This window comes from Prionailurus bengalensis, chromosome B2 (genome assembly GCF_016509475.1).
Source record: "Prionailurus bengalensis isolate Pbe53 chromosome B2, Fcat_Pben_1.1_paternal_pri, whole genome shotgun sequence".
Taxonomy (NCBI): domain Eukaryota; kingdom Metazoa; phylum Chordata; class Mammalia; order Carnivora; family Felidae; genus Prionailurus; species Prionailurus bengalensis.
This window is the reverse complement of record NC_057349.1, coordinates 40,632,673-40,653,348: the sequence shown is the minus strand read 5'-3', so window position 1 is coordinate 40,653,348 and position 20,676 is coordinate 40,632,673. Positions and strand designations below refer to the sequence as shown.

Here is a 20,676-nt window from a genome sequence, read left to right as displayed (position 1 = left end):
TTGGCTTCGACCACGCGCATGGAGGAAAGGAGGTGTGTATTCACCTTGGTCTCGGGTTGTCTGCCCACCTCATTACGTCATGAGAGCGACGGCACAGGGATTTGTTAGCGTCATCTAAAGGCGCCAGGCGGCCTGGCTAAAAGAAACGGTGGTGTGCTGAACCCCGCGGAGCTTGGCTATCGTCATGGCCCTGAGGGTACTGACTCGCGCTATGGGCTCCCTGAGCCTGACGCCCCCGGCCGTCGCCACCCTCAGCTCGAGCCTGCTCCCGGCCGCCCAGGTAATCCACCCTATCTCGGAATGAGGCTGTTCCTATTTGGGCCGCCGGAGTGGGCACCCTGGGATGGGAGACGGAGAATGCGAGTCTGGTCAGGAGTCATGCCAGCCTGGGACGTTGGATAAGTCACGATCAGCCTCAGCTTTCTCTTCTCTAATTGTGGCTGTTCCACAGGGTCACGGAATTCCTCAGACGAGATATTGGAGGTCAAAGTATCTTACAGATAACTGTACAGATTTCAATAATAACTGACGTTGAGTGTCAGTCATAAGCCAAGCATAAGTAATAGATGTTTTAAATAAATGAACTCCTAGGGCGCCTGAGTGGCTCAGTCTGTTAAACATCCGAATTCGGCTCCGGTCGTGATCTCATGGGGCTCGCTGCTGACAGCGTGGAGCCCGTTTGGGATCCTCTCTGTCTCTCTGCCCCTCCCCTGCTTGTGCGCACCCTCCCTCTGTCTCAAAAATAACTCCTTGCAACCACTGTATAAGGTAATTATCATTACCATTTTACGTATGAGAAAATTGATCAGCAGTCCAAAGTCATACATCAACTGTTGGAGCTACACAGTCTGGCTTCAAAGCCTGGTCTCTTAAACCATTAAAGAGGAGTTATTGCTGAGATCAGAGAATTCAGGGCAAGATAGCAATATTAGGAGGCTAAGGTAAAGGTATCCTCAAAGTTCCTGGTGGGCAATTGGTGAGTCACAGAAAAGAGAAGTTGTAAGTCTTGTTCCTCTGGACCTTTCTGGGTGATGGTAGAGTTTGGCAGATGCATACTGAAAATCAAAACCAAACCAACCTACTCTGTGAAATGCTGGGGATACAGCAGGGAACAAGACAGAAATGACCCTTCCCCTCCATTCACATCTGAAATACTCCCAGAAACATAAATTCAGAGGGGCAAAAGGCATTGGTGCTGATAGTGGCACATGGATATGGGAAAGTTACCAGCTTTGGAGAAGGGAGTTGTTTAGGGAAGGAAGAGTTTCCCACAGAAGGAGAGGTTTGAGCCAAATTTGGAAGGAGATGCACCAAGGGGGAGAATATTCCATTGAAGAAGTACCTCAAATGAGGAGAGATAATCAATACACATACACCTGTATAAACATTCCACCCTGGTATTTGTGCAAGGGTAAAGGGTGGAGCTTTTGGACAGCTGGTCTGGGACATTCTTAGAAGGAAGTAGGCTACTTGGTCTATTCCTTTACCCTTGGTTCTCCGATGCTTCTTCAGTTACCTTTTAAGGTAAAGAGATTTGTTTATCTCTAGGTGACAAGCAGTACCCTCCTCCAGCTGCCCTCTTCCTCATTGTTGCTCCTCTGCCGCCCAGTGCTTACATCTGTGGCCCTTAGTGCCAATTTTGTGTCCTGGAAGAGTCGTACCAAGTACACCATCACACCAGTGAAGATGAGGAAGTCTGGGGGCCGAAACCACACAGGTGAGACCAAGGGAGAAAGGATTTAAGCATTAAAGGGGAAAAACATGTTAGGATCCCAGGTCTATTTATTGAAAAGCAGAGGAATTTATTGAAAAACATGTTAGGATCCTAGGCCTATTTATTCAAAAATTTATTGGACTCCTTTTGCATGTAGTAGGTGTGTAAGAAACAAAGAGTATAACACAAAGCAACATGAAGGTAGTCTGTGCTCCTAAAGACTATCTAGGTAATTAAAGAAAACCAGACATATACATGAAGTTAATTATATTTTTCTTCATGCCTTTCAAAAATTTATGGGGTGCCTGGGTGGTTCAGTCAGTTAAGTGTCCAACTTTGGCTCAGGTCATGATCTCATGGCTTGTGAGTTCGAGCCCTGCATTGGGCCCTGTGCTGACAGCACAGAGCCTGGAGCCTGCTTCGGATTCTGTGTCTCCGGCTCTCTCTGCCCCTCCCCCACTCATATCACCCCCCCCCGCACCTCAAAAATAAATAAATATTTTATTTTTAAAAATTAAAAAAAATGAAAAAAATTTACAATAGCTGAGCACTATTTACACCACTCAATAAACTTTTAGCATTCAATAATTTGTAGAGATTTTGTCTGGAAGTTTTATGTAATTTCAATATCTTATAATTATGTTCTTATCAAGTTCCATGTAGGTGTTTCCCCACCCCCGTTTACCATTTGCTATGCAAATTTTTTGTCATTTTCTGCTCATCTCATAATGTTGGGAAGCATTGCTCTCTGCCCAGAATGGGCCTGTTCCCACTGCTAGGAACTGATCATCTGACCTGGGTCATGTCTCTGCACTTTCTTGACCACAGGCCGAATCCAAGTGCATGGTATTGGCGGGGGCCACAAGCAACGTTATCGCATGATTGATTTTCTGCGGTTCCGGCCTGAGCTGGAAGCAAAGCCAGGACCCTTTGAGGAGAAGGTCATCGTGGTCCGCTATGATCCCTGTAGGCAAGTTTGGGATGTGAGATGATGATAGTGTAGCTGAATGACTGTTCTGTGGCTTTTCAGAAGATATAGGGCTGCCTAGATGATCTGCTCATATGTCCCTCACCCTGAACAGATCAGCAGACATAGCTCTGGTTGCTGGGGGCAGCCGGAAACGCTGGATCATTGCCACAGAAAACATGCAGGCTGGAGATATAATCCTGAACTCTGATCACATAGGCCGAATGGCAGGTAAGAGACGGCCACCAGACGTGTATGGGCTCAAAGGATGCAAGGGGTCTGGTGCTGATGAAATTATGTCTTTTAGTTGCTGCTCGGGAAGGGGATGCACATCCTCTTGGGGCCTTGCCTGTGGGGACTCTCATCAACAACGTGGAGAGTGAGCCAGGCCGGGGGGCCCAGTATATCCGAGCTGCAGGTATGAGGAAATGAGCTGCTTGGGGGTCTTACAATTTGGAAGGCCAAAGAGTACCTGAGGTCACAATTCTCTGAACCCTTGGACTCTTCTGTGGTCCACTGGCAGAGAAAAAGAAGGAAAAACAAGGAAAATGAGAATGGAGAGGTGCATGTGTCTTGACTTAAAACATTGCATGCATCCTGCTTCATTGTATCTGCTCCTAAAGGGCAAAGCAAGGGCAGAGTATGGGGTATGTCCCCCTGTAAATCTGCTCCTACCTTTTCCTTTTTGGAGGGTGGCAAAGCTCCTTCTCCCTTACCCAGGGACATGTGGTGTGCTGCTACGGAAGGTGAATGGGACGGCCATCATCCAGCTGCCTTCCAAGAGACAGATGCAGGTGTGTGTGTGTGGGTACAGGTGGGAGGACCAGCAAAGGAGGAAGTTTTGGAATGTACCCTTCTTGTCCAGGATAGTTCCCAGTGTTTTATGTTGGGAACTACCATGAGCTAGGTGTGTCCTTTTCTGCCATGTGACTAGGCATGTCCTGTCAGTTTGACACTGTAATAGACAGGGAACAATGCCTCTTGTTTTCAACTACCATAGGACCTGCCGTCAGGTTCAATTATGCTGTGGTTTTCTCCTGTCCTCTCCCTTCTCTCAGTGAGTGTAAGAAGCCTCAGAGTCATGCGGTCAACAATGTCAGGCTCTTTCCCCATGATGCATTCTCCTCCATCTGTTTTCTCTGTCAGGTTCTGGAAACGTGCATGGCAACAGTAGGCCGGGTATCCAACGTTGACCATAACAAAAGGGTCATCGGCAAGGCTGGGAGGAACCGCTGGCTAGGCAAGAGGCCTTCCAGCGGGCTATGGCACCGCAAGGGGGGCTGGGCTGGCCGCAAGATTCGGCCACTGCCCCCTATGAAGAGTTACGTGAAGCTGCCCTCGGCTGCTGCCCAAAGCTGACATCCCTGGATTCTAATAAAATCACCCCTCATTTTTAGCAGTTACTGTTTTTTTGGGGGAGGGAGGATTGCACATACTAGACCCGGAAAAAAGCACCAGAGCAAACAAGGACGGGAGAGGAGAAAAGACGATATGGGGCAAAGACTGGAGCTGCTCATTTCCAGCCGCGCCCCCCCCCCAACCCCCACCCTGTGCCAGTTTTTTTCTATGTAATGGTAGAGGGGAGAATAAATGACCTCCAAGGTCTCCTGTTCTGACTTCGGGAGTCGGGGAGAGCACTTCCGGTGGAAGGAAGGGGAATGAAAAGGAAGAGGAAAGGGCGGCACGGAGGAGGAGGTGCCGCGCGTCGCCGAGGTGGCACTGACGACTCCGCCCCGGAGCTCTCCCAGGGCCCCTAGCTTTCCGCTGGGTCTGGCGGAAATGAGCCACGACTCCGGGCAGGCGGGCAGGCGGCGGAGCCCCCAGAGCTGGGCGGGCGGCACCGCAGGCTGGGCCCTGTCTCCGCCCTGCCCCGCCCTACCCAGGCTGCCGCTGACCTGCACGCTGGGCGGTGACAGTGGCCGCCCGAGGTGCTCTGTGCCTGCACGCCACGCCCCCTGCCTGCCCGCTTGTCCTTCGGAGGCACGCCCCCTCCCGCCTCTCCGCCTCGACCCCCCTCGGGGGCCCAGGCGGGGCCCAAATCTCCGCCAGCATCGCCGCCATCGCCATCGTCTGCGCCGCGTCCCTAGCTCAGCGAAGGAGAGGCCTCGCGCTGGACCCCCATCGCCTTCTGAGGTGGCCAGAGCCCCCCCGCCCCTACCCTGGATTTTCCTCCGCACTCTCGCCCACCGAGCCGCGCGCGCACCCGATTTCGCGTCCCCCACCCCAGTTCCACAGTGCCTTGGGATTCTCGTTTATCTGGCCTAGCCCCCTCCCCCGCACCTTGCCGCGCGCCCCCGGCTTCTAGGGTCCACCTAGCTTCCCGCCGTTCAACCCACTGGGTCTTCTGTCGCCCCCACCGGCCTTGCTGCTCCAGTGTCTCCAGTCCTGCGCGCCTGCAGCCCACCAGGCTTTACTCCCAGCCCCTCGCGCCTTGCCCCCCCATCCCACCAATTCTCCCCCACCAAATCTCTTGCCTCTGTGACACACTCCTGCGCTTCAACCATTGGAGCCAGCATCCCTTCCCAGACACACTCGGGATCTCACTCCCCACCCCCATTCCCCAACACACACCCCTCGGGGCTTCATGGATCCCCTTCTCAGGGCTGCTGCCTATGGCAGTGCTTTGGGATTAATTATGGCCCGGCTCCCCTGCCCCCACTGTCCCCTTCCCACTGCTCCAAACCAACCCACTCCAGGCTGCAGGGCCTTCGACCCTCCTTTCAACCAAATTTTGTGTTCTTAGAACAAACACCCTAGTGTTCCCCTGCTTAGGCCTGGCCCCACCCAGCCTGCAGCAGGCAACTCCTGGGCCCTTCTTTACCCCAGCCAACCTGACAACTGTTGCCATACTTGCTTCCCCAACTCCTGGATGTCCTTGATTTTTGGAACTCCCCCTCTGATTTTAGCTTGACTGTTCTCTTTTCCTTCTGTGTCTCAGGTGCCAGGATGGTGGGGGAACTCCGCTACAGGGAATTCAGAGTGCCCCTGGGGCCGGGCTTGCATGCCTATCCAGATGAGCTGATCCGCCAGCGGGTGGGCCATGATGGGCATCCTGAGTACCAGATCCGCTGGCTCATCCTCAGGCGTGGGGATGATGGGGAAGGGGGCTCTAGCCAAGTGGACTGCAAGGCCGAACACATCCTGCTGTGGATGTCCAACGACGAGATCTATGCCAACTGCCACAAGATGCTGGGCGAGGACGGCCAGGTCATCGGACCTTCTCAGGAGATTGCAGGGGAAGCTGGGGCCCTGGACAAATCTGTGCTGGGGGAAATGGAAACCGATGTGAAGTCTTTGATTCAGAGGGCCCTCCGGCAGCTGGAGGAGTGTGTGGGCACCATCCCTCCTGCTCCTTTGCTTCACACTGTCCACGTACTCAGCGCCTACGCCAGCATCGAGCCCCTCACTGGTGTATTCAAAGACCCAAGGGTCCTGGACTTGCTCATGCACATGTTGAGTAGTCCTGATTACCAGATTCGCTGGAGCGCAGGCCGGATGATACAAGCCCTGGCCTCTCATGATGCTGGTGAGAAGCAGTGTGGGGAGAAAGGAAGGGGAAGGTAGGTCAGCTCAGGGCCTCACAGGACACTGTGGCAAGAGCCTCTGCCTCATCAGTGCCTGAATGATTCTGTTGCCTTTCTCTTTGAGTTGGGAGAAAAGGGGGTAGGAAGGTGGTGGGGGCATCTCTGCAGGAAGAGGAAGGATGCCTAGCTGGGGGGATGCCTGGCTGGGTCAGTCAGTGGAGCACGGTACTCTTGATCTCGGGGTCATGAGTTCAAGCCCCATGTTAGGTGTAGAGATTACTCTAAAAAATAATAAAAGAAAGAGGACTGAGTCTTCAAGAACCTCCTATTAATTGGATCTCTATGCCAAGAAAGAGTTATTAGACAATTACAGATATAGATATTGCAGATATAGGTAGGTAGGTAGGTAGGTAGGTAGGTAAGTAGGTAGAGGTATCGATCCTGTGTGTGGCAACAAGGGATCGGACTAAGACAGTAGAGGATCTAGGAGGGATGCCTGGGAAGGGCAATGTTAGGGAGCAGTTACTGACTGGGGTGTGGGTTTCAGGGACCCGGACCCAGATTCTTCTGTCGCTGAGCCAGCAAGAAGCCATTGAGAAACACCTAGATTTTGACAGCCGCTGTGCTCTGCTAGCTCTGTTTGCACAGGCCACACTCTCTGAACACCCCATGTCTTTTGAGGGTATCCAGCTGCCACAGGTATTCTGTGGGGGGTTGGGGGGGGGGGGGCTGTGGCCAAGATCTAGGGACCAGACCTTTGCACCCACCCTTGAAGGGTGGTGTGGAAAGGGGAGCTAGAGCTGGGACAAGGTGGACATAGGCCAAAGGTTGCATCCTACAGGTCCCAGGAAGGATTCTCTTCTCCTTGGTGAAGCGCTATTTGCATGTCACTTCTCTTCTGGACCAGCTGAATGACAGTGCTGCAGAACCAGGAGCCCAGAACAACTCTGCTCCCGAGGAGTTGAGTGGGGAGAGGGGTCGACTGGAGCTGGAGTTCAGCATGGCCATGGGCACCCTCATCTCAGAGCTTGTGCAGGCCATGCGCTGGGACTGGACCTCGAGCAAACAGGGGCCCTCGGCACGGTCTTCGTGCTCCATCTTCCAGCCCCAGCTGGCAGAGGCCGGCCCAGGGCTGCCACCCGCCCGGGTCCGGCCCTCCATTAGGAGGTCAAGGAGGTTCCGCCCTCGCTCTGAGTTTGCAAGTGGCAATACTTATGCCTTGTACGTGCGAGAGACGCTGCAGGCCGGGATGCGAGTTCGCATGCTGGATGACTACGAGGAGGTCAGCGCTGGGGACGAGGGTGAGTTCCGGCAGAGCAACAACGGCGTGCCCCCCGTGCAGGTGAGTGAGGGTGCGTGTGGGACGCTGTTGGGGATTTAGCTGGGGAAGTATAACTGGGGTTCTGTGCAGGGGGCTCTGGCAGGCCACCCACTGAGAAAGCCCCCATGGGGACTGGAATGGTTAAAGGGGATCAACAGTTGAGAAGGGAGCCATTGGAGAGCTGAGAAAGTTGGAGTTGAGGGAGCTATCAGGTCAGGAAGACTCACTCCCAGGAAGAAACATATTGATATAGCAAGACTTTCCTAAACGTCAGGGTCAGGGAGAGAGTAGGTGAGGCCAGGAGGAAGTGCGGGGAGCATGAGCCATCAAAGGATAGGGTGGGAGGAGAAGCAGAGCCCATCCCCAGAGGAGAAGGCATCCTTTGTGTGTGTGTTCATGTTCTCCATATGCCAGCGTTGTGTTATTTGGAGGTTGTTCCAGACCTGGTCAGGTGGTTAGCCTGAGGGCTGTATGTCCTCATCATTGGGCCACAGCCAGTCATTGAGTGAGCCTTCTCTTCCCCTTCTCTTTTTTCCCATATCCTCCAGGTGTTGTGGGAGTCGACAGGCCGCACCTACTGGGTACACTGGCACATGCTGGAAATTCTGGGCTTTGAGGAAGACATTGAAGATGTGGTTGAGGCTGATGAGAACCATGGGGCTGTGGTCAGTGGAGCCCTGGGTGTAGGTGAGCCCTGGGAGAAAACAGGGTCAGCGCTGAGCAAAGAACAGTGGTCTGGCTGGGTGGGCAGTGACATCCCCGTGCCCTGTGACCTGTAGCCACAGCCTTGCCCTCCTGGCGGTGGAAGCCCATGACAGAGCTCTATGCGGTGCCCTACGTGCTGCCTGAGGATGAGGATGCTGAAGAAAGTGAACACTTGACCCAGGCAGAATGGTGGGAGCTCCTCTTCTTCATCAAGAAGCTGGATGGACCCGACCATCAGGAGGTTCTCCAGATCCTTCAGGAGAGCCTGGATGGCGAGGTAGAGCCAGTCCGGACACCCAGAAGTTGGAGGGCTCACTGCAAGGGCTGGACTGTGACAGAGCATTTGAAGGCTGAGGATGGGGAGTGGAGGTCCACAGTTGTAAGGAGCTGCAGGGAAGAGATCTAGAATGTTCAGAGGCATTGGCAAGCTGTGTGAGAAAAGGCAGCTGCCAGCCATGAGAGGTTCCTCAAGGAGAGGATGTGTGTAGAGATCCCCACCCCTACCAACTGCCCCTGGAGCCTCTGTGCCAGCAGGGCTACCTACAGTGAGAGCTTCTCCCCGATGACAGATTCTGGATGACGAGATCCTGGCTGAACTGGCTGTGCCCATGGAGTTGGCCCAGCACCTACTGCTGGCTCTGCCACAGCGACTCGATGACAGCGCTCTCAGGGACCTGCTCAACTGCCGTGTCTACAGGAAATATGGGCCTGAGGCCCTGGCAGGGCAGCCAGCTTACCCAACCCTGCCGGAAGCCCAGGCCCAGCCTCAGGAATCAGCAGATGCATCCAGAGTGGAAGGTGGGATGCCAAAAAGACCCTGCAGCTCTGCAGACTGGCTCTAAGAGAGTGCTAGCCCAGGAGAGGCATCTGTGCAGTTTTTGTGCAATCCCGTCTGGAACAGGTGGCATCTTAGGAAGAATCTGAAGCTTAGAGTCGCTCCCTCCAATGAGTGAGGGAGGATGGAAAGTCAGAAAATTGCAAGAGATTTGAGCCTTTAAAAGCCCCCACGTTTGGGGGCGCCTGTGGGCAGCTCAGTTGGTTCGTTGTTCAACTCTTGATTTCCACTCAGGTCATGATCCAAGAGTCATGAGATCGAGCCCCATGCCCAGTGCGGAGCCTACTTAAGATTCTCTCTCTGCCCTTCCCCTGTCCTCTCTCTCTCTCCCCCCCCCCAAAAAAAAAAAAAAAGTCCCCACATTGGACTTTTTCTAGTGTAGAGAAAGCCAAATTATCGCATGCTTTTAGATACAGGGAAATGCTCTGCTGTTTGCAGACAGGAAGCTCCTTTGCTATTTTAAGAATATAAAACATAACGTTTGTCACAAAATTGTCTTATAAATGCATTCAGAGATGCCCTAAGATCCCCAAACCTAACTTTTAGGGGGGCCAAAAAAAAAAACGTTTTTAGGAGGCACTAGGAATTATGAATCTGTCTGTCCTTTTCTCATCCTAACATCACCGACAATGGCCAACCTTTGTAACTTCCATCTTCCCATAGGAAAAGAACCCCCAACTCAGTGTCCCGACACTCCTCTGAGGCGACTGATGGAGGGCTGCGGTCTGCCTGGCAGAATCTTCCTGGACCTGGAGCGAGCCCTCAGCTCAGAGGGGCCTCGGGAGATGGAGATCAAGCCGCTCCTGCTGCAGCTGCAGAGGCAGCCCCAGCCCTTCCTCACCCTGATGCGGGGCCTCGACACCCCAGCGGCCAACAAGGCCCTGCACCTGACCGTTCTGAGGTGAGGGGGTGGGGAGGGGCATTTGGCAAAGGGGTCTTTGAGGCTGGCTACACATCTCTCTGCTGCTGCCGCCCGCTCCCCAGGATCCTGATGCAGCTGGTGGACTTCCCCGAGGCGCTGCTGCTCCCCTGGCACGAGGCCATGGATGCCTGCATGGCCTGCCTGCGGTCACCAGACACTGACCGAGAGGTACCCCTGCCCTGCTCCGGGGAGACGCTAGAGGGAGAGGGCGTAGGGCAGCCTCTGATGAGGCAGACCCCCTCCCTGGGCGAGGCTTGGGAGGGCACAATGGAGCCTTTGCGCTCTTGGTTTGGAATTTGTTTTTAAAACTGAATTTTATTTTTTCAAATAGGTAATACATTCATACAGGTCACAAATCAAAACAGTACAACAAGGTATACACTGAGAATTCCCACTTATACCTCTTCTCACTTCCACCCAATTTTCCCAGTGCTTCTCCGCATGTACCTTATTGGTTTACCGTTTGTATTAATTTATGTGTCCTTCTGGTGTATCCTTATGCAAATGCAAATATAAGCAAATCCAAGTGTGTGATCTTACATGCCATCTCCTTTCTTACACAAAAGGTTATGTCTGTATTACAGTAAAAGCCTCGGTACCTCCTGTTTGGCTGGGCCTGTGGGGATAAGGTGGATGAAGGAGGTAGAGAGGACATCACATCTCAGAGTCTCCTGCCACAGGGAGGTCCTGGGCTTGCAAGGCTTGGTAGTGGGTGTCTGCAGTGCACACCTTTGGGCTGTTACCCAGGTTTTCATTTCAGAGGTAGACTCATTGAGTGTCCCTCTGCGCCCCCTCCCTGCCTGTGCTTAGGGCCTGAGCATCTCAAAATGCAGCCCCACAACTGGTTCTTGGGACACAGCCTAAAAGGGAACCTGGGAAGCTCTCTGCACCCATTGCCAACAAAATCAGTGGTTGAGAACCCCAGGATGGCAGAGCATCTCTTAGCTTTTCCTTATCTGTTTGCCTTAGGTTCTCTAACTCCACTCAGCCCTCGTGTCTCCCCGCTTCCTGCCTTTACTTCCTCACTCTGTCTTTTCACTGCAGTTGTCCCGGCACCCAGCGGGTGTAGAGTAAATACTACTGAAGATGCCCTGTGGCCTGTGCCTTGTGCCCTTTATGCACCCACCCTGTCCCCATGTCAGGTGCTCCAGGAACTCATCTTCTTCCTGCACCGCCTGGCCTCTGTGAGCAGGGACTACGCCGTGGTGCTGAATCAGCTGGGAGCCCGAGATGCCATCTCCAAGGCACTGGAAAAGCACCTGGGAAAACTGGATCTGGCTCAGGAGCTGCGGGACATGGTGTTCAAGTGTGAGAAGCATGCCCACCTCTACCGGAAACTCACCACCAACATCCTGGGAGGCTGCATCCAGGTCAGGAAAGAGGGCAGAGGGAGGCTGTGGGTTCGCAGCTGGGTAAGAATATGAAACCTGAGTGGGACCGGAGGAAGGGGCCGTGTTCCTGAATTTGGGAAAGACAGGAGAGTCTGATGAGCCTGTGGGCATTTGTTCTCTGCACCACCTTCCGCATCTCCCACTCTGCCTCTGCCAGGGTTCTGGAGGAAGTCCCATTGCTGCTGGGTCTTTCCTTCATATGTGTTCCCATGTGTCCTCCATGTGTGCCCTCCCTCCTCCCCGCGCCCCTTCTCTCTGATGTTCCGGCTGCAGATGGTGTTGGGCCAGATCGAAGACCACAGACGAACCCACCGACCCATCAACATCCCCTTCTTTGACGTGTTCCTCAGATATCTGTGCCAGGGTCTGTGCCTGTCCCCACGTTACTCCATACCCCTCCGCCCCTGTTTTCCCTCCACACCTACCAGGCTGTGACGGCCACCCCTTCCCACTTGCCCCCAGGCTCCAGCGTGGAAATGAAGGAGGACAAGTGCTGGGAGAAGGTGGAGGTGTCTTCCAACCCGCACCGGGCCAGCAAGCTGACGGATCGAAACCCCAAGACCTACTGGGAGTCCAATGGCAGCGCCGGCTCCCACTACATCACCTTGCACATGCACCAGGGCATCCTCGTCAGGTAACAGGCCCCATGTATGTGCTCAGCGACACACATATACTTTTTTTGTGACTTCCCTTTGTTTGTTTGGGGGAAGCACTGCTCCCCCCGCCCAACACAAACATGACCAAAGAGTCCCCTTGCCTCTGTCTACAAGGACCCTACTGGTTCCAATTCTGACTGTTTCCTTTTCCCTGCTCCCAGGCAGCTGACTCTCCTGGTGGCTAGTGAAGACTCGAGCTATATGCCGGCCAGGGTGGTGGTGTTTGGGGGCGACAGCACCAACTCTCTTAACACAGAGCTCAACTCGGTAGGGACCCCTATACCATGAGACCACCTTCACAGGGTCCGCCCTCCTGCCCAGACTCCTAAACTCCTAAATTCTTCCCTGTCTTGCGCCCCCTAGAAGGTAGAGTCCTTTCTCCCTGTGCCTATGTGATGGCATCAGGCCCTGAGCAGTGAGGATGGCATCAGGACCCCTTTGTCAGGACCCCTTACCCCCCCCGGGCTAAGGGAAGGACAGAACAGGAGCAGACTTGAGTGCCCTCAGCATTCCCATCCACACACATGGAGGTGACAGCACTCTCTGCCCCCAACCAGGTGAACGTGATGCCCTCAGCCAGCCGGGTGATCCTCCTGGAGAACCTGACCCACTTCTGGCCCATCATCCAGATCCGCATAAAGCGCTGCCAGCAGGTTTGGCAGGAGTATGGGGTGTGGTCCGGGGACACAGAGCTCTGGGTTGTGTAACTGTTGCAGATCGTGAGCCAGAGCTCCAGGCTAGGCCCTGGGCAGCTCCAGGAATAAGGCCCAAAGGTGTGGCTGACCCCAGCCCGCTCTGAGGAGGATCAGAGCAGGTGAAAATAGGCATGTGCACATTGCAGGGCGGCATCGACACACGCATTCGGGGGTTGGAGGTCCTAGGCCCTAAGCCCACATTCTGGCCAGTGTTTCGGGAGCAGCTGTGTCGTCACACACGCCTCTTCTACATGGTTCGGGCACAGGCTTGGAGCCAGGACATAGCAGAGGACCGCAGGAGCCTCCTGCACCTGAGTTCTAGGTGTGTGCGAGCATGTGTGTGTGGCTGTGTGTGTGTGGCAGGTAAGACTATTATGGGTGGCCCTGGCCCTTCTGTGGAGGGTATAGATGGAGAGCTAACATGTTTGGGAAAGGGGCTGGCGTGCTCTACAGTTTGGGGAAGGAAAGAAAGATTTCTTTGGTGGGTTGGGAGTGGGATGTGTCTGTTAACATGGGACAGCTTCAAAGTACCAGGTGGGGATTTGGTCTGGTTGGTAGGGGCTACCCCACCATTAGGCTGGGAAGATGCTAGGATAACTTACATCTTGAGCCTCTGACACCTGCCTCCCCCATCCTCACCCCCAGGCTCAATGGGGCTCTGCGTCAGGAGCAGAATTTTGCTGATCGCTTCCTCCCTGACGATGAGGCCGCCCAAGCGCTGGGCAAGACCTGCTGGGAGGCCCTGGTCAGCCCCCTGGTGCAGAACATCACCTCCCCTGGTAACCATTGCGACCCCTGGCCCCACTAACCGGCCCCTTCTTGTTCTGCCCCAGAGCCACCTATATTATGCCCTTGGCCATTTTGGTACCTATGTTTGTTTGGTAGCCCAGTGCCCCCCTTCTCCTAACCACCTCCTTTCCTACATTTCCCAGGTGTCAGCTGACACCATAAGGACAGGTGGGCCTTGCTACCTGCGCCAACCCCATATGTTCTGTCCAATCCCTTTCTTGGTGCTTTCGTCCTCTTCCCCTGCCCTAGAGACATGGCCCACCACAGCTTGTTTTTCCCAATCTCCAGATGAGGATGGCATCAGCCCCCTGGGCTGGCTGCTGGACCAGTACCTGGAGTGTCGGGAGGCTGCCCACAATCCCCAGAGCCGTGCAGCTGCTTTCTCCTCACGGGTGCGCCGCCTCACCCACCTGCTGGTGCACGTGGAGCCCTGTGAGGCGCCCCCTCCAGCGGTGGCCGCTCCCCGGCCCAGTGAGTACCTGAGATTCAGGTGGGAGCTCGGTTAGGATGGCCTTCTGTCCCTCCTCCCGCTTTCCCTCCCTACCCACTAAGCCTGTTCACCTGTTTGTTTCACCCCCGCTCAGGAGCATTGTTCTGGGGTGGCAGGAGGTCAGGAACAGCCCTGGGGCTCACGCTGAGCTGAGGGGCTGCTCCCACCTTGCCTCTGCCCCCTCCCCTGTCTCCACAGAGGGCAGAAACAGAAGCCATGACTGGAGCTCCCTGGCTACCCGGGGGCTTCCCAGCAGCATCGTGAGAAACCTGACCCGCTGCTGGCGGGCCGTGGTGGAGGAGCAGGTGGGCAGGGGCGGGTGCCGGGGAGGGAGGGTACAACTGTCTGGTGGCATGCTGGGCTGTCCCTTCACGCTGCAGCCGCTCTCCTCCAGGTGAACAACTTTCTGACCTCACGCTGGCGGGATGGTGACTTTGTGCCGCGTTACTGTGAACACTTCCATAATCTGCAGAAGTCGAGCTCGGAGCTGTTTGGGCCACGGGCAGCCTTCCTGCTGGCGCTGCAGAACGGCTGTGCTGGTGCCTTGCTGAAGCTCTCATTTCTCAAAGCTGCCCACGTAAGCCTCCCGCCCTTGCCTCTGCCCTGGACCTCTCCCTGAAAACCCCCCCTTCCCCACCTTCTCAAAACGACCACCCTTCCGTTCCCATTCAGCAAGGAACATGTATGGGTATATAACCATGTTTTAAAGATTCAGAGAGGGGCGCCTGGGTGGCTCAGTCGGTTGAGTGTCCGACTTCGGCTCAGGTCATGATCTTTGGGTTTGTGAGTTCGAGCCCTGCGTCCAGCTCTGTGCTGAAAGCTCAGAGCCTGGAGCCTGCTTTAGATTCCATGTCTCCCTTTCTCTCTGCCCCTCCCCCACTCACGCCTGCTTGCTCGCTCTCTCTCAAAAATAAACATTTAAAAAATTTAAATAAAAAGTGAAAGAAACACATAGTGACCTGAAGCATGCTGTGCTAATATATCTTGATGTACTTTCTTCAGTCTGCGTGCATGATTTAACAGTTTACTCACGAGTAGCTAAAATGCTTTATTTAGCCTGTTGTTTTTTGACCGTTACCTTAAAAGCCTTATTTCAGAGTTGCTATTTGTCCTTATTTTTTATTAAAAAAAATTTTTTTTGACATTTATTCATTTTTGAGAGAGAGACAGAGTGTGAGCGGGGGAGGGGCAGAGAGACAGAGACAGAGACAGAGACAGAGACAGAATCTGAAAGCAGGCTCCAGGCTGCCAGCACAGAGCCCGACACGGGGCTCAAACTTACGAGCCATGAGATCATGATTTTTTATTTTTGTATAAATTCCATCTAATGGATGTACTATAATTTACTCCAGCATTCCTTAAATATTTAGTAAGTGCTTAAAATGTGTCAGGCACTGTGAGAAGAGCAAGTTTCCTGTCCTCAAAGTTTATTGTCTTCTCGGGAAGGTGCACACTTAAGCAGATGACATACTAAGACAGGCTAAGCACCCTGGCAAGCCGACAGTAGTGCAGGGGTTGCTGAAGCAGTGGTTCCTTGAGGTGCTCCTGGTCATTCTGTTGTATCAGTAACACTGCAGTGTGACCATCTTTGTCCACATAAATTATTAACTCCCATTAAATTACTGTCATTAGTTTAATTTTTAGACATGTTCGGTGTGCAAAAACACTTCCTAATTAATTTGCACAACTGTTAACCATTTTATAAAAGTTTGGTAAGTGGGGCGTCTGGGTGGCTCGGTCGATTAAGCGTCCGACTTCAGCTCAGGTCATGATCTTGCAGTTCATGAGTTCGAGCCCCACGTTGAGATCTGTGCTGACAGCTCAGAGCCTGGAGCCTGCTTCGGATTCTGTGTCTCACTCTCTCTCTGCCCCTCCCCTGCTCATGCTCTGTCTCTCTCTCTCTCAAAAATAAATAAAACATTAAAAAAAAATTTTTTTTTTAAGTTTAGCAAAAGTGTTGACCAACTTACGAGGCAGCTTAGCTGTTCATATCTACTTCCTCAGACCTTCCTCTCTGCTCCCACTCACCTCCTCCAGTCACGCGTTCAGGGTTTTCCTGTGCCCTCCCCATTGCCCAGGTGAGTGAGCAGTTTGCCCGGCACATTGACCAGCGGATCCAGGGCAGTCGGATTGGCGGAGCCCGGGGGATGGAGATGCTAGTGCAGCTGCAGCGATGCCTGGAGACAGTCCTAATTTTCTCTGGCCTGGAGATAGCCACCACCTTCGAGCATTACTACCAGTGAGTATGGACCTGGGGAGCGGATGACAGGGGCAGGTGCCGGGCGAGCACCTGGGAGTCTGGGGTTGGGGCAGGCTGGAGTCCTGGTGCAGGCAGCTGGGCCAGGCCGAGTGCCCACACTGAGGCTCGGCCTGGCCTGTGTGTGACACCGCAGGCACTACATGGCAGACCGTCTCCTGGGCGTGGGCTCGAGCTGGCTGGAGGGGGCCGTGCTGGAGCAGATCGGTCCCTGCTTCCCCAACCGCCTCCCCCAGCAGATGCTGCGGAGCCTGAGCATGTCCGAGGAGCTGCAGCGCCAGTTCCACGTCTACCAGCTCCAACGGCTGGATCAGGAGCTCCTGAAGCTGGAGGACACTGAGAAGAAGATACAGGTGGGTGGCGGTAAAGGGATTAGCACGTGGGGAGGTAGGAGGAAGAGAGGAGAGGAGTAGACCAGAGGAGGCCCACCGGCTGTCGGGAACCCCGTCTCTTCTGCAGGGGGGCCACGAGGCCAGTGACAGGGAGCACAAGAGAGAGAAGGCAGAGGAGGCAGAAGGAGCGGGGGCAGCAGTGGCCACAGATGTGGCAGGGGAAGAGGAGGAGGACGAGGAGGAAGATGAGGATCTCTACTATGAAGGGGCGATGCCAGAAGTGTCCGTGCTGGTCCTGTCACCACGCTGCTGGCCCACTGCCTCCATCTGCCACACGCTGACCCCCAGAACCTGCCTGCCGGCCTATCTCAGGGGCACTTTGAACCGATATTCCAACTTCTACAACAAGAGTGAGGAGCTGGGCAGAGGGCGGGCGGGGGCCGGTGGGGGGGAATGGCTGGAAGAGGATGGGATTCAGGGAAAGGGCCTGTGGGTGGGGCTGGGCCCCGGGGTAGGAGCCTCAGTGAAGAAAGTGAGGAGCTTAGGTTTGGGGTGAGGGGGTGGGGTTGTCAAGCACCAGATCCCCAGACTGTTGCCTTTTCCATGCTTAAAACAGACATAGGACTCTCTTTAGAGAGTGGGAGGTGGGGAGGATGGAGTCAAGCGCACCTGAGGTCACCAGAAGGGACCTCCCTCAGTGGCAGGGCTCTGGCTCCTGGTCAGTCACCATAACCTAAGCTTCCCATTGGGGGCTGATCCTGGCCTGGGCAGCAACACAGGAGGGGGAAGAGACTCAGACACTGCCCTCAGGGGGCTCCCAGACTAACCAGGGAGAACTCATTTCTCGTGGATATTCCAGTTTGATGAGAGCCCCAGTCCTTCCTCATTTTGTGGTTTTGGTCTCCCTTAAAAAAATGGGGAACTCCTGGAAGTCACTGATCAGAGTCCCCTTGCACAAGGCTAGGCACAGAGTGGGCTCCCGGATTCCTGAGGCTTACCCAGGAGGCAGATACGGGGAAGGCTAAGCTCTAGAAGTTCAGACCAGGAACCATGGTATCCATAAACACTGGGACACACGCTCTGCAGACATTAGCAGGGGCAGAGCTCAACCCACAGTACCCCCTCACCAGCCCTGACTCCTTTTTTCCCTGATCCTTCTCAGGCCAGAGTTACCCTGCCCTGGAGCAGGGCCCTCAGAGGCGACTGCAGTGGACATGGCTGGGTCGGGCTGAGCTGCAGTTTGGGGACCAGACCCTGCATGTGTCCACCGTGCAGATGTGGCTGCTGCTGTATCTCAATGACCTGAAGGTGGCCCTGCTCCTCTATGCATCTGTGCTCTCTGTACCTTGTCCCTCACCCTTCCTCCCTAAACCTTGACTCCCTATCCTCCCTCCCTGTACCTTCTCTGCTCCACCCCTTAGGGAAGACTAGAATGTTTCCCTCCTCTTCTTTAAGGCTGTCTCTGTGGAGAGTCTGCTGGCACTCTCCAGGCTCTCTCCAGACATGCTCAATCAGGCGATTGGGCCTCTTACCTCTTCAAGAGGCCCCCTGGACCTTCAAGAGCAAAAGGATGTCCCAGGAGGTGTGTACCTGGGGCAGAGGGGCCTCTGCTCTCAGCCTCCTTGTGGGCCCCCCACTGAAGACCAGTGCTTATTTCAGGGGTGCTCAAGATTCGAGATGGCAGCGAGGAGCCCAGGCCAAGGAGGGGCAATGTGTGGCTCATCCCACCTCAGACATACCTGAAAGCAGAGGATGAAGAGGGCCGGAACTTGGAGAAGAGGCGGAACCTTTTGAATTGCCTCATTGTCCGGATCCTCAAGGCCCATGGGGATGAGGGGCTGCATATTGACCAGCTTGTCTGCCGGGTAGGTGGGGCTGGGCAGTGGGGGAAGGAACTTTCGGGTGGGGGTGGGCGGGAGCAGGGGGAGGTGGGTCCACGTTTGAAGCCTCTGGTTCACTACGGAGCCTGGGAGCCTGTACATGTGTAAGGGGTGGGGTTGGGGCGTGCCTGATGTCCTTAGAGCTTAGAGCTCGCTGGCTGAGGCTTGTGCCTGGAGTGGAAGCTAGAGGTGGAGTGAGCTGGGTCTCTCCAACCTGCTGTTCGCCCTTCCCTCTCCTTTCCAGGTCCTGGACGCTTGGCAGAAGGGCCCATGTCCTCCCAGGGATTTGGTCAGCAGCCTCGGTAGGGGATCTGCCTGCAACAGTACCGATGTCCTCTCCTGCATCCTGCACCTCCTGAGCAAGGGCACAGTGAGGCGCCATGATGACCGGCCCCAGACGCTGTCCTATGCAGTCCCTGTGACTGTGATGGAGCCTCACACCGAGTCCCTGAACCCAGGCTCCTCGGGCCCCAACCCACCCCTCACCTTCCATACCCTGCAGATTCGCTCCCGGGGCGTGCCCTATGCCTCCTGCACAGGCACCCAGAGCTTCTCTACCTTCCGGTAGTCCTGGAGATGGGATCAGGGCTTTCTACAGAAATAAAATGCAGGAGTTTGGTTACATGGCCGGCGTGGTGACTGCTAAGGATCTGACAGGGGCAGCAGGGACTTTCCTGGCTAAAAGGGGAAAGGAGCCAGCCCTCTGGCTCTGACACTGTCATCCCATGCCAGGAGTCACTATTAGGGTGAGGATGGCAGCCTGGGGAGAAAGGTGGAGGGAGTCAGGTGTGACTTAGCAGTCCCTCTCAGGAGGGGAATTAAGTGAACAGGGATAGACACCGCCCCCCCCCAACCCCTTCTCAGTATGTGGCCAGAAGTGTTTTCACCTGGCAGGTTGGAGACCCGAGTTCCCCTTGCCATGCACTGGATGGCTTGTAACTTGGGCAGACTGTTAAGCATGGCTCCATATTCTTTCATTTGTAGAATTGGACCAGAGTCACTCTGGGTTCTGATGAGCACCAGGTATGGGAGCATTTGACATGCTAATGAGGCCCTCTCTTGGCTCCCACACCCAGCAGTTAGGATAATGCAGGGCATCTTCCCTAGGTAAGGCTGACAGGGTGAAAGTGACATAAAGGACGCTTGTGGCTACTGTAGGTACCCAGGAGCCTGAGAGTGTATTCTGTCTCTAAGCTTCAGGATCTGGGCTGGAAGCAGAACTAGGAGGAACTGCAGCTCCCACAAGCTTCTGGTCATGCAGAGCCATACGGTCGCCAAAGCCAGACTCCCACTAGTAGCAGCAACAGGCCACAGGCCACTGTCATGGAGGTTTGCTCTGTGCTGCTAGAATGGACTCCCCTAGCCCCACCCACACGAGGAGGGCAGGTCAGGCCAGGGAACCCAGTGCCAGGGGTGAAGTTCTGCATCCTGGCAGGGGTGATTAAGGGAGTGAGGAAGGAGTGACCCAGGCATCCTGAGTCCAAGGTTATTGTAGCCAAGAGATAAGGGAGAAGGCTACAGAAGAAAGGAGGTGGGGAGGAGTGAGGAAGAGTCAGGTGGTAAGAGAGGGCACAGAGGCCAGACAGGGAACTGTGTGCCACCCAGGACTGAGATTTGGAATAGAATCTGTAAGGGAAACAGGCCAGGGCTCAGGAGAGTCAGGATGCCCAGGACAAGACAGCAAAACAGAGGGCAAACAGGGTAGCCACAGAAGGCCCATGATTGCTTTACTTTGCAGTATGGTGGCCCCATGATGCTGTTGGTGGTTCTCAGAGCAGAACCACCTGGTTGGTCCATGTTCTTCTATGAGGCAGAAGACAGGCAACAGGCACTGGGCCAGTAAAGACCTAAGCCTCTTCCCCTGCCCTCAGGACTTTCAATCCCTACAAGGCACACACTTCCTGCGTGACTTGGGACAGAAGTTTGCTACCCTGACCCTTTTGTGAGACCATTCTCATAGCCTCTATTTCTTTATCCCAGATCTGGTTTGCACATAAAGGATCACATATTAATTCCACTTATGTGAAATGCTCCAAAACAGGCAAATCTAGAGCCAGAAAGTGGTTTAGTGGCTGCCTAGAGCTGGGGAGACTGGGAAGAAATGGGGGAGTGTCTGCTAGAGGATATGGGGTTTCTTTTTGGGGTGTCAAAAATGTTACAAAATTGGGATGGTTACACAACTCTGAAAATACTAAAAA

The 20,676-nt window shown here is 54.5% G+C and overlaps 2 protein-coding genes across 2 annotated transcripts; both read left to right on the top strand.

Moving 5' to 3' along the window:
• Window positions 1-61: 61 nt before the first annotated feature.
• Window positions 62-4,077, top strand: MRPL2 (mitochondrial ribosomal protein L2). The gene is made up of 7 exons (XM_043591460.1): window positions 62-280; window positions 1,549-1,717; window positions 2,543-2,684; window positions 2,797-2,912; window positions 2,989-3,099; window positions 3,402-3,475; window positions 3,828-4,077. The coding sequence occupies exons 1-7, from the start codon at window positions 185-187 to the stop codon at window positions 4,038-4,040; spliced, it is 921 nt and encodes a 306-aa protein (XP_043447395.1). The 5' UTR covers window positions 62-184; the 3' UTR covers window positions 4,041-4,077.
• A 313-nt stretch (window positions 4,078-4,390) lies between these two features.
• On the top strand, window positions 4,391-19,100 carry CUL7 (cullin 7). The gene is made up of 26 exons (XM_043591456.1): window positions 4,391-4,814; window positions 5,620-6,207; window positions 6,753-6,904; window positions 7,047-7,547; window positions 8,075-8,213; window positions 8,306-8,508; window positions 8,801-9,029; window positions 9,730-9,967; window positions 10,051-10,156; window positions 11,131-11,358; window positions 11,653-11,743; window positions 11,842-12,013; window positions 12,197-12,302; window positions 12,593-12,688; window positions 12,877-13,052; window positions 13,376-13,509; window positions 13,808-13,990; window positions 14,208-14,314; window positions 14,404-14,586; window positions 16,088-16,248; window positions 16,403-16,619; window positions 16,726-17,008; window positions 17,761-17,906; window positions 18,054-18,180; window positions 18,258-18,463; window positions 18,723-19,100. Exons 2-26 carry the CDS (start codon window positions 5,628-5,630, stop codon window positions 19,044-19,046), a joined length of 5,088 nt encoding a protein of 1,695 aa, XP_043447391.1. The 5' UTR covers window positions 4,391-4,814; window positions 5,620-5,627; the 3' UTR covers window positions 19,047-19,100.
• Window positions 19,101-20,676: the final 1,576 nt, after the last annotated feature.